Source organism: Brachyistius frenatus, unplaced genomic scaffold (genome assembly GCF_029030835.1).
Source record: "Brachyistius frenatus isolate BFR_SWC_R1_liver_20210118 unplaced genomic scaffold, ASM2903083v1 Contig_227, whole genome shotgun sequence".
Taxonomy (NCBI): Eukaryota; Metazoa; Chordata; class Actinopteri; family Embiotocidae; genus Brachyistius; species Brachyistius frenatus.
In genome coordinates, this window is record NW_027210826.1 from 273,614 (window position 1) to 286,501 (window position 12,888).

Below are 12,888 nucleotides of genomic sequence, written 5' to 3' on the forward strand. Positions count from 1 at the left end.
AAAAAAATCTTTTATGGCTTTAAAAATCAGTTTTAACAGTTATTTACTCAAAATAGTTAGTTACAATAAACATTTTGCATGAAAACAAAATTGTGTTAAAAAGGATCACATGATGGCACAATCAGAAAATAATGCAACTTCAACTTCTGTCTCTCTCAGAGTTAAACAGCAGAGGGCAGTCTTACTGCTGCTCATCCACCAAAACTGACAAGCAAATAAGAAAGAGGATATGAGAATGATGAAAAGTATGAGGATAAATAAATTGGAAAAAGACAAACAGGAACTCGAGTGATCTGCTGGCACACTATATCTTTTGAATTGTTAACATGACATAAAGCCCAAATCTCATTTTAAAGAACTCTTGATGATTATGTCGTTAATTATTGCAGCATTTTTTTTTCTTAGTGTTGTCAAAGGATTAATATTTTCAGATGCTTGTGTTGTTCTAGTTGCATATTTTTTCTGAAGTTGCAGTGGGTTGAGCTCTCACAGCCAACATACTCCCTACGAGCATTGCAAAAGAACTCAAGTACCTTTAAATCCATGAATTTACTTCATTTGATCTCAGTCAGGCTCGTTGGTTGCACTTTCATGGTCAGGAGAACAGTTCTTTAAGACCATTAATGAAGAACACCAAATCTAAACCTCCCAGCGGTGTACAAAGAGTTACCAAAGTCATACTGTTTCATTGCCATGAGCCAAATTTTGCAGCAATCCATTCAGTCGTTAATGCATGTCAGGAAAGTTCGACTTACAGTGCAACTAAAGGAAACGTCAGAGGTTCATCAATTAGAAGAGAAGATCTTTAGGATTCGGAGGATCATGAATGTCTGTACAAAATGTCATGGCAGTGATAACAAAAACAAAAAATTTTTTTTTTAAATGGGATGGCTAGATAGATGAAGAAATAGATAAGCAGATGGGCAGGGTGCTGCAGAGACAGTTGGCCGTTGTCACCTAGAGGTGTTTGTGCGAATACTAATTGGAGGACAAGAAAGAGTCCCATTGATGACGGCGCACAATGGAGAAGCAACACTAGCAAAAAACAGAAGAATCCCATTATTTCATCGTTTTTCCGCATTGGACGGTGTTTGTGTGTTTGCCGCCTGCTGTCACTGCGTGGAGACCGTGACCCTCACAATGTCGCCCTTGTGCCCAGGGGCCACGGTGGCAGAGGAAACTAGATCCGACACAGCTTCCTCTCCCGCTGTCCCTAGAGCCGTGTGGGCAACAAGGAAAGATGGCTGAATGCACACTATAGTCTTCTCTGGCAGCGGCCTTCTGGGAAAGGTTAAAATACACAGGCGAGCTTGTTGTCTGCAGGGTTCGGACATGGCTCATCACTGTATGCACGGTATGGTACAACATGCTGTTTGACAGCAGGATCCAATATAGTAGGAGCATGCGGATGTACTCTAACATATTGCTTTTATTCTCTGATTTAATGTGCAGTATTACACCTCATAAACTGATGATGTCAATATCTTTCTTTTTAACTATGCAATGCAAATTTACCCTGTGGGATTAATAAAGGTTACATTTATCATTCATTTCTTTGAACAAAAACTCCCAGAATTCATTATAGGATAATTATTATAATTATAATAACTTACTTTGTCACTAGTGTTGTTTATTTTGATACCCAAGTTTTGAAAATCAGTTTTAAGAACAGTATGTGCCGGTCTGTCTGCTTCACCTACAACTTAATGTGCTCTGTGTTCAGAGCCACTAACCCATTTTCATCATGTTGCAGTCTGTGCTCATCACGATGCAGATGACATCGTTTCCTTGCCGGCTAATTAGGTTGCCCGGTGGCAGATCAGTCTGCTAGTACGCCCAGCATTGTGACCAGGAAGTTATTTGTTTGCCAACCTGTAAATGGTTGGCGTAGACTCAATGACCAATGCAGTTAATCTGCTCAGTGCACAGCCACATTCATTGAATCCAGAGAGGTGGAGCAGGTTTAGAGGTGGAGCTCCACCGTCGTGAAGCCCCACATTGTGGGAGGGTTACGGTTAGAATTAAGATGAAGGTTTGGGACTAGTTCCTTCACAGTGCATCAACCAATCACAGAAGCATACTCTGAGTTGGGGTGGAGCAGCCTCTCAAGCTCAAGTGCCGTGTTCCAAATCACATACTAAAATGTACTATTTTGAGTGCACAAGTGCGTTCACACTGACAAGTGCGGAAACATGCAGTGCACTAGAAGTACCCGCATGGTGCACTCAAAACAGTCCACTAATTAAGTGCGAAACGATGGACACTTTTCACCCTCAATCGTCACCATTATTTATAGATATGTTGGCGGGTGGCGGATTCAAGATTATGGTTATTTCCGGTAAGTGCAGAAAGGTTGTGTGCAGTTTGAGACAACACAACCCTTTCAAATTCAAGGACTCAATGAGTCAGTGTACTAATATATTGGTGTACTAAGAGTACTATATGCGAGAGCACAAGGGGAAGTACACTATTTGGAACGCAGCCAAGGAGTCTTTCCTTTCTGACCTCACGCCTGGAAATCTAATGTTTACCAGCTTTAAATGAAGCTATTATGACGCGAAATCTGCCAGTAGTGGAAAATACACATACCAGTATTACATTCATGTTTCAATAAGCTGAAGGTGTTTGGGGCGTTTGTTGTTTTCTACATTTGACTTTAAGGTCGAAAAATTGTAGAAATGTACGCAAGTCCTTTTTATATTGTATTCTACAATTTTTGACTGTGCATTGTTTTCTTATCGACAGTATGTAGAGCAAACTCACTTTTCTAACACTAACGCCTTTTACATCCTCAGAAAAACTGTTGTTCTGTTAGTAAATGTGCCTTAAAGACTTTCACTCGGCTTAGTGATAAAAAATAAAACTTTACATTCACTTTGTTCTTTCTTTTTGCTTTTTTTCCCCCCTCACTTTAAAATACACGCAGACTTTCACGGAAAACAAAAACAAAGCGTGTGACTGTCAGACCTTCATACGGTCATTAACATCTGGAGCAGAGAGGACAACAGTCCTGTTTACACTCTGTTGATCACAGAGTGGACCATATGACCGGACTGAGTGGGGGTAGGGGTGGGGGTGAGAGTGAAAGATTGATGACAGCTGAACAGTCAGGGTTTGGACGGAGGATGCGACACAGACAAAGAGTTGGGGTAAACAAAGTTATGGATTATCGGTGAACTTCCTGGACATCTTTGAAGACATTCGTCATGTCGCACAACGCTGGAGGATGACCGGGCAACTGCATCTTCTCAACTGCGCAGGTTTCTGTCTATGCCTTTGTTAATTTCAAACTAACGGGAAATTGTAAATATTCTCTCTAAACCTCATCAACTGTCAAAAGTTACAAAAAAGCGTTTGAGGACAAAGTGTAATTGGTTTTGTGCAGCAAAAAGACTGAATCATAGTAAGAACTCTGTAATGTGTTTTTCTTATGAATCACAGGAGCTGAGAGAGTGACGTGCTTCATAATGAACTGTGCAGTCTTTCTGTTTTTAACATCAAGCTGCTTCACCTGGTCTTCAGCCGTGCATACCACCAACAGAGCAGGTACAGTCGAGTCCTGGCAGCGTCACGTGACGGAGGAGTTTTTGATCATGTTTTGCAGCCACATATTCCAGAAGTGACTTCTGCACTTGGTACATTTCCAAGTGTGTCACATGACCTGCTCTATTTGCCACATTTGAGTTTCAAAATGGATAATCAGACTGAGAAATTTCCACTTGCCTTCCACCAAGACTTCACTAGAGTTTTGAATTTCATCGAGCGCTGCAGCTACACATTGAGGCAGGTCTTCACGCATAAGGTTGCACTGAGGACACCCATTTTGATAAATGATCATAGACCACTTTGTTGTAGTTGTAACCAGTGGCTTTCAGTCCTGGTTGATTTGGTAACACCATTGATTGCAGGTTGCTTCCCCCATTGGTTGACTTAATTCACTCAGAAATCAAATTTGTTCAAATGTACTTTTTGCCCCAAACACACCTCGAGTAGCTACTCAGAAATGCATTTGCAGATGTCGCCAACATTTGTCTAATCCTGAACTCCTGGTTTTGGGTTGATCCTTCACATGACGACATAAAATGCAAGCATGCACTGGTTTGTGTCGCCAGCACCATGTCCATTATCTGCATACGGTACCATATTTCCTGCTTACCCCTTGTGCATGAGTATTGGAGGCGGCTGTAGCTCAGAGGTTAAGAGCAGGTTGCCTACGAATCGTAAGATGGGCTGTTTAATCCCCGGGTCCACATGCCGAAGTGTCCTAAAGCAAGACACTGAAGTCCAAGTTGTTCCTGATGGCTGGCGAACACTTTGTATATCAGCTCTGTCACCATTGGTGTGAATGGGAGAATGGCAGGCAAATAGTAAAGCACCGAGACCAACAAGGGGAAGAAGTGTACAAGTGAAGACAAGTTGATGCTTCCACATACAGGACGTAGTGTTGTTGACAAAAGTGCCTGTTTTAATGTGATGTGGAAGGTCACGTGACAGTAACTACTATAAATATAACTGCAGATTAATGAATGACTGTTCCCCCGCTGCCTCTCACACACACACACACACACACACACACACACACACACACACACACACACACTCATCCCTCTCTCCCTCCCTCATCACACACACACACACACACCACCTCTCCCTCCCTCCCTCCCTCCCGCATCCACACACAACCCACCACCCCCCATCCACCCTTTCCCCCCCTCAAACCCACCCACCCACTGCCCCCTTCCATGGTAAATATCATGACACCGACATCTGCTTCACCCACAGCTCCCAAGAAGCTGAAGTATCTTCTGGAGCCGCCCGTGTACGCAGAAGTGGCCGGCCAAAGGGGAGTTAACGTCACCTTGCCGTGTATCCTCAGAACCAAACCCACCCATTACCGGGTCAAATGGACAAAGCTGGAGCCGGAACATGTCGGGCCGGAGAACATTATCCTAATATCAAACGGGCGGGCCTGCAAGCCATATGGCCATCTTGGACGGCGGGCATCTCTCCGGAAGGCTCACACCATGGACGCCTCCCTGCGGCTCAGCCATCTTGAGCTGGAAGATGGCGGCACGTATCGCTGCGAGCTGATCAACGGCATCGAGGACGAGAGCGTCGTCATTGCTTTGAGAGTCGAAGGTAATCGCAAGAACTACCAGTGTTTGCTCGAACGGTTAAAAGTGAAGGAATGCTTTTCAATCTGGTGCCTTAAAGGATCAGTATAAGTTTGGGTGCATATCTCTTGCGCAGCAGAAAAGTTGAAAGGTTGTCACACCCACATAAGAGCAATGGGAAGACAACCATTGACGCCAGGCTTTCTATTCCCAGGTGTGGTCTTCCCGTATCAGAGTAAAAGCGGGCGCTACCAATTCACTTTCCAAGAAGCCAAGGAGGCTTGCGCTGACCAGGACGGCACGTTAGCGTCGTACAACCAGCTCTACAGAGGTACCACACTCTAGACAACATTTATTGGCAGGGAACTAATGTTTTTTGGAAAGAGCTTGGAGCTCTCTCAGATCACCCCATCTCTTTTGTGCAGCCTGGACCGAGGGTCTGGACTGGTGCAACGCGGGTTGGCTCCACGATGGAACCGTTCACTACCCGATCATTCACCCTCGACCCGTCTGTGGAGGAGAGCTGCTCCCTGGCATTCGCAGTTACGGGCCAAAAGATAAGAAGCATGATCGCTTTGACGCGTTCTGCTTCACCTCCCAGACGTCGGGTAAGTTTGGAAACAAGGTGGTTAATAGTAACTAAAAAGAATGCAACTTTTAATTGCCTTTCAAAACTCGTACATGGAAGTGTTTTCTGAAACAACCCGTCTATTGGAGGAAAATTGTCGTCAGCCTGCTCATTCCAACAGATTTTTTTGTTTAGTGATGTGAGGAGTAGGATGTTGTTACTTATTTTGTAGTGTTTAGGTGCAGTGATTCTAAATTGTCAACTCTGCATCGAGCTGACCTTTATCTACTGCACAACAGCGAGAATTATAGTAGGTTGGCAGAGGACAATAAAGTCCGTTGTCGTTACATGATGGAAACAAGTTCATCAGTGGGGGAATACTTTGGCAGCCTCTTTCCCCAATTCTTGACAAATGCGTTTCTTTAAATCTTTCCTCCTCTCACAGGCTCTGTCTTCTACATATCGGGGTCTTTCTCCTTCGAACAAGCAGAACACGCTTGTAAGCGTCAGGGAGTGGAGTTGGCGTTGGTCGGCCAGCTTTACGCCGCCTGGCGTTTCCTAAACTACGACCAGTGCGATGGCGGTTGGTTCAAAGACGGCAGCGTGCGGTTTCCCATCAGCAACCCCAGAGAGCACTGCGGAGGCATCGCCGAGGCAGGTGTGCGCTCATTTGGATTCCCCAACAAGACAGCTCATCTTTACGGAGCTTATTGCTACAGGTAGCCAACTTTCCAAAAAAAAAAAAAAAAAAATGGAAATACTCTTACATCAGTGTTTCAACAGAGCTGTGGCACCAAAAATTCAATGCAGAGTATATTCAAAATGTTTGGCAAGGGATTGTCCCAAACAAAGAAGCCTCACATCAGAAGCTACTGAAAATTTATGACATCAGAATTATGAGGTTACGTTTGAACTTTTCAACATCGAAGTAGTCAAATAACTATGGGTGTCCATTAGTGTCAATGTGGTGTTATTTAATGAAAACAGATATCCTATTTTGATTTGATGAATGAAAAGGGCCCATTTCAATGCAAATTTGTGGATTCAGAAAATAAATAGAGTTAATTTAGAAGCCAGAACAGTAACTCTAAACAGTCTTCGTCCTAAAAGAAGGGACCAAGTGATTGGGTTGGAGGACCTTGGATTCTTGCTATATTCAGAGTCTTTTTTTGATAGGGTTTATTTCTCCCGTATGAAACAGAAAATTAAAGATATAAAAATAAAATGTATTTTGTCCAGGATGCTTGCAGTCTGTCCCCCCAGCTCCCAGCCATATACTGGCAAAATTTGGTAGTTGTTGACTATTATTTTTCACTACTGCAGGTGCTCCATCAAAAGTAATAATTATTTTTTTTTAAATGCCAGTAAAACTGACAGAAAGTTTGCACTGTGTATTTTTTTTAGATGGCACAAGCTGTTGGCACCAATGTAATAATTCTTAGAATGGATGTAAATGGATAAAACATATATCCATGCAATCATTTCCCACTAAACCCGTGATAACGAACAAAAACTGTTTTGCAAAAAGGCCAGTGTGTTTATTTAACATGACTCTGACCTGCTTCCTGTGAGCTCATTCTAAGCAGCTAAAACTTTGAGTTTAAAAAAGAACTGGGTTTCTGTAAATGACATGTGATTTCATATGTTCAATAAAGATATGTCTACATACAGTGTGTTTATTTGCCAATATTTCATATATGTGAATTATGTTCAAGTTCATGTGGGAGGTTAAAAAAATTTAAAAAAATAAAGAGAGTCACATCTCCATTTGTACAGTAAACAGAGCTGTGCATGTATTGAGTTTCATATGACACGTATAGAGAGGACTGTATGCACCATTGGCAACAGATGCTGGTAGCAATCACGCAGTAGTCGAGGTGTATCCATCAAAACAGATCTGATAAAACTGCCTTTTTCTTCCTTTTTGTTTTTTAAAACCGCAGATTATCATGAGCATCACAAACTGCCAGCTATAACGCCTTGCGAAATGAATTGTTCATGTCATAGAAAATGAATAATGGGTCCATGAACAGGTACATGAAAAATGTTCTACCAACAATTTCTTTGAAAGTGAACTGACTGACATAAATCACTTTTGTCCCTGAAGTTTATCTCTGGCGACAGAGTGCTGTTCTCAGTTTAGCTGTGATTAGCCCTTGACTCTTTGAAGCAAACTGTACCAAGTGATTCAAATCGGTAAAGCGACTCAGGATTTCCACCACCGTCCAAGTTAGCTCCCACTTAATTAGACCAAACATTACTTTAGCTTTATTAAAAAGCAGAATCTTCAAGTGGTAGGAACCAAGACTATTTGATTGTGTCCAACTTTAGTGACTAAAAACTGGAGAACTCAGCCTTGCTACATGGAGGGTGCATTCATGAAGGGATGTTGGTCTCTTTGGGACGTTAACAAGAGCATTGAAGAACGTATTAAAGCCACAGCATGTAGGATCTGAAACTTTATCACTTAAGTGATTTTTAAATGTTAACATCCTAAGACACTGCTCAACATTTGAGGACACTAAAGGTTCGGTTTGGGATGGGTTCTATTTGAAATTAAACATGTTAAGCCTCTTAGCTCAGAGAGTCTGACACTTCTTCACAACCCAAACACCCCATGGCTTAAATGCAATTTAACCAGCATAATAAATGAACCTGTACTGTGTACAGGTCAGATGAATGTGGGGTGTTGTTGGGGAAGAACAAAGCAGAAAACCAAACAAAAAAGGGCAGCTGTTGATGGGACGAGAGAGCAAACCGGACTGAGGATGCCTAAATAACCTTGGCCCAGCCTGTCCAGGTGAACGATATCAGATTAGATTGCTCTGTCCAGAAGTAAATCCAAGACAGGAAAAGCAGCACTGGCAGAGGCTGCCATTATTGGCTAATTGGCATCAGCTGGTGTGGCAAAACATTTCACAATGATTAGGTCATTTACAGCTGTGCTCAGGTGTACAGTGCAGACATTTTAAAATTGTTTTTACTCTGAGTGCTCCCTATCCGTCTCCTTGGTATTTTATGTTTTAAGTAAGATTTAATGCCCATGTATGTTATTATTGGGTGGGATTAGCTCTGATGCAGTGAGAGAATTAGGGTTAAGGTAACCCTTACCCAAAGCCCTCCAACAGCAGCGCTTTTTCCACCAAATCTAACTATATTTGCTATAAATTCCCTGACATGAAATGTCTCTGACTGTACATTAATCAGAGTTAGTAAAAAATACATTGATATCAAATGATAACTGCCTGAAAACTGCTGTAAAGGCCGCATATTTCCATTTTGTTGGTTTCAAAGTCTAATGAGCTCCTTGTTCTTCTCTTGTTCTCCTTCTAGAGGTCAGGGATGATCAATCCATAAGACTACGGTTTTAATTTTACCATTAAGTGACAAAAATCAGGTATGAAAATAATAACAGACATTTCATTGTTGATTAAGGTTTACAAGTGAATTCTTGCAAACACTATTTGGAAATGTTTTTATGAAGCTAAATCAACAGACAACACGTGATAACAGTAAAAATTCAAACTTCATTACAGAATCAAATTTTATTTATATTTTTCATTTGATTATTTTTTCTATATTATTTCTACTTGTACATTTATATAATATGGGTTCACTAGATGAACAATTAACATCACCTGCAGTATTACTGTCGTAGTGTCTGTTACAGCACTTCTTCGGATTCTAGAAAATATACAGTCGCTATGGTTGCATTAGTTACATCACAAAAATATTTTCTGAATGATCCCCAGCTGTCACTTTAGATGCAGTACACAGTCATTTACATCGATTTTACTTGAAACTTCGATTACAACACTGTATGTTGTTACACTTCTGGCTGAATACAGACACAGTGCAGTTAATTTTAGCGAGCCACAGTACAAAGCTTAAGAGACACCTGAATAAAAAGCACCAGAGGACGAGTAGATCAATGATCTGCACTCTTAAAAAAATGTCATGTGAGCACTGAGAAAGTCAGGTGGTTCGGCTTTGTCTAGAATCTCATTAATCTCATTTGTAATCCCTGTTTGACACTTTCTCTCCAAATAGATATGAAATAAAAGAACTGAAGGAGAATTGCCTTCATTTCCTCTCCAAGAATAGAACAACAGTTGACATTAATTGATCATAACATTTTCTGACATTAAAACTCTGCTTAAAAATGTAAATATATGTTTTGAGAATATTCTACATTTTCACTATAAAACAGAGTGGAAGCGCATTGAAGAGAAAAGGATCCCATTCACATGGCTGGAGTTCAATTGATTGCCCAAATTTACTTCAGGTGTGATCATTGGCAGGAATTCTGCAGCACACAGGTGGGGAATTAACGTGTCTTAGACAGGAGTGGGGGAGCTTGACAACATTACACATAGTATTAATAGGTGGATCAGGGAAAATAAATTAACATTGCAAAAAAAAAAAATAATAATCATGTTGTCAGAATGATATGTCGTCGGTCAGATCATATCTGGGATGGAACTCGCTCTGTGATGGGATCTCAGCCAGTAAACTGGATCCGTACAGTTCTTCGGGGAGAAAACAAAATCTCCCACTCTGCCTCCTTCTGTCATCTCAAGTTTCAAGTCAAAAAATGACACATGAGCCATTCTTATGAAAAGAAAACCTAGCAAAAGACTCTCAAGGGACCAAAGTGCAGCACAACAGATGGGGTAGCCAAAAAGACTGGATTAACCCTAACCTTCAAGGCAAAGTGGGAAACTACCAAGGGGACCCAAAAGCCAGATTTACTTCATATTATTTGGATTAACTGCAAATTTGACATAAACTTTTACTAAATGTCAACCATGGCAAGCCTTCCTCCATTTTATGGTTCTCCTTCTTGTAGACAGTCTCTGTGTCATTTGTTGTAAAGTTGTGTAATCAAAACATCACAGTGAGGCTTCAACAAACAAGTATTTTTGTTATCAATACATCTGATGATAATTCAGCATACTTTTGTCAGAAAATAGTGTAAAAACTACATAACATATTCAAATAGCTTTTTTTTTTGTCTGGCAAATATTTAAAAGCCAAAAGAAGTTCCGTTTATGAAGGAAACTGGATAATTACTGCATCCAAATGGAACTGGTGAGCTCGTAGTTACAACATGGGAAGCTGTGTGCACCATATGCTTGACAAGCGGTTGAGTCGTAAAACACTGTTGCGAGGGAACGGCAACATTAACGGCATCTGGGAGCCATAAAGGCTAACAATTTAGCAAGCTAACAGGCGGGTAACGTAATACAAGAAATGTCATTTATGTGCAGATCACATAATACCCACGTTTAATTGAAAATATACCAAAGACAACTTATCAAATGTTGAAACTGAAGGAAAAACCAAATATATGCTCATTTTGAATATGATGCCAGCAACATGTTTCAACAAAGTTGGGTCAGGGCTAACAAAAGACAGAAAAAGTTTTGTAACGCAAAAAAAAAAAAAAAAATAACACCTGGTGGAAGATGTCACAACTAATTAGGCTAATTGGCAACAGGTCAGTGATATTATTGGGTATAAAAAGAGCATTTCAGAGACTCTCTCAGCAGAGAAGATGGGAAGGGGGTCACCACTCTGTGAAAGACTGAATGGGAAAATTGTGCAACAATTTAAGAATAATGTTCCTCAATGTAAAATTGCAAAGAAATTCAGGATTTCATTATCTACGATTCATAACATCATTAAAAGATTAAGAGAATCTGGACGAATCTCTGCACACATGGGACAAGGCTGAAAACCAATATTGGATGGTCGTGATCTGTGGGTCCTCAAGTGGTACTGCATTAAAAACAGACACAATTCTGTAGTGGAAATCACTGCATTGGCTCAGGAACCCTTCTGAAAACCATTGTCTGTGAACACAGTTAATTGCTGCATCCACAAAGGCTGGTTATAACTCTACCATGTAAAGAAAAAAACATATATAAACACGATACAAATAGGCACATTTCTCAGTTTCAACATTTGAAATGTCATCTTTGGTCTATTTTCAGTCAAATGTGGGTTTAGACATTTGCAAATTATCACGTTATGTTTTTATTTACATTTTACACAGCGTCCCAATTTTTTTCTCAATGGGTTTGTCGAAAGAGTCCAAGGAGAGAGAGTGGTGGTTAAATAGAATAAACCCAGGACTTTCACCTCGGAGATTAGGGGTTGAGTCCATCAGAAAGCAATGTCAATTTCATTCTTGGGTAACGTACATTAATAATAATTCATGTGACTTTTGTAAGATTATTTCTTTTAATCCATACCATGATCTTTTCCGATCCCTAACCAAGTAGTTTTGGTGGCTAACCCAACCCAAGTATTTTTTTTTTCCCTAAATGTGACCACATGACTGACTGGTGTGTTACACATGTTGGCATGATACCACGTTTTAAAAATGCTAAACATGATTTTCTGTTTAAACGTCAGCAGCACGTTTGTCGAGTTAACTGCACCAAGGAAAATAATTTTGGTTGTGCTTCAACTAGAGATGTTTGGTCTTTCTGAGTTGAACTGTGCTATATTACAACACAGCAGTGGTGCTTTTCTTCCTGAAATATTAAGATAGATGCATGTTTTCTAAAGCTTGACGTATATCGAAAAAACAAATCTATTTTAAGAGTGCAGACTGTGGAAAATTAAGCCAGACAGGTACTCGGGCAGTTTTCGATAACACTGCGTACAACAGTAAAAACATGACTAAGGTTATACGAACAACAGGTTTTAGTGCATGTCAGACCAGATGATGCTGAGAATTCACACTTTGCTACATGTAAAACTTATCCAGATTTCAGTAAAGTATCAGTAGTTTGTTACAAATATGTTAAAATGCAGTGTGCGGCACGAGCTGTCAAATTCATGGATTTAACATTGTCATTGAACAGGTTAGATGTCTAATATGTTTACCTAAAGCACAACTATACTCAGCGACAGATTGACTGCTTTTTGAGAGAATTTAAACAATCAGATAATTACTTCTCTAATTTAGATTGCAGGTAAATTATTTTTATATAAAAGAGATCCTTCTGCATAAAAGTTGTCCTTCTGTAATGAAAGTCAAAAAACAATAATTTCCAGTCAACGAACATAAATCTTTTTCCTCCAAAAAAAAGAGATGGTTGTTGAACCCAGTTCTGTCTGTTTAAAAATCGTATCGTATCTTTTGATAGAATATGAGTCTTTACTACGAAATGTTGGGAGTCATTTTTTCCAGGG

General features: G+C 40.3%; 1 protein-coding gene across 1 annotated transcript; it reads left to right on the forward strand.

Annotated features, from left to right (window-relative positions):
- Positions 1 to 3,095: 3,095 nt before the first annotated feature.
- Positions 3,096 to 7,032, forward strand: hapln2 (hyaluronan and proteoglycan link protein 2). The gene is made up of 6 exons (XM_069719917.1): positions 3,096 to 3,260; positions 3,442 to 3,546; positions 4,783 to 5,139; positions 5,329 to 5,445; positions 5,540 to 5,722; positions 6,128 to 7,032. Exons 1-6 carry the CDS (start codon positions 3,227 to 3,229, stop codon positions 6,403 to 6,405), a joined length of 1,074 nt encoding a protein of 357 aa, XP_069576018.1. The 5' UTR covers positions 3,096 to 3,226; the 3' UTR covers positions 6,406 to 7,032.
- The last annotated feature ends 5,856 nt before the right edge of the window (positions 7,033 to 12,888 follow it).

Excerpts from the sequence above, each read along its gene's own strand:
- hapln2 (XM_069719917.1), top strand. The coding sequence starts at position 3,227 with ATGACCGGGCAACTGCATCTTCTCAACTGCGCAG. Across the intron at positions 3,261-3,441 it reads GCATCTTCTCAACTGCGCAG|GAGCTGAGAGAGTGACGTGC; the intron begins GTTTCTGTCTAT and ends TATGAATCACAG. Across the intron at positions 5,723-6,127 it reads CTTCACCTCCCAGACGTCGG|GCTCTGTCTTCTACATATCG; the intron begins GTAAGTTTGGAA and ends CTCCTCTCACAG.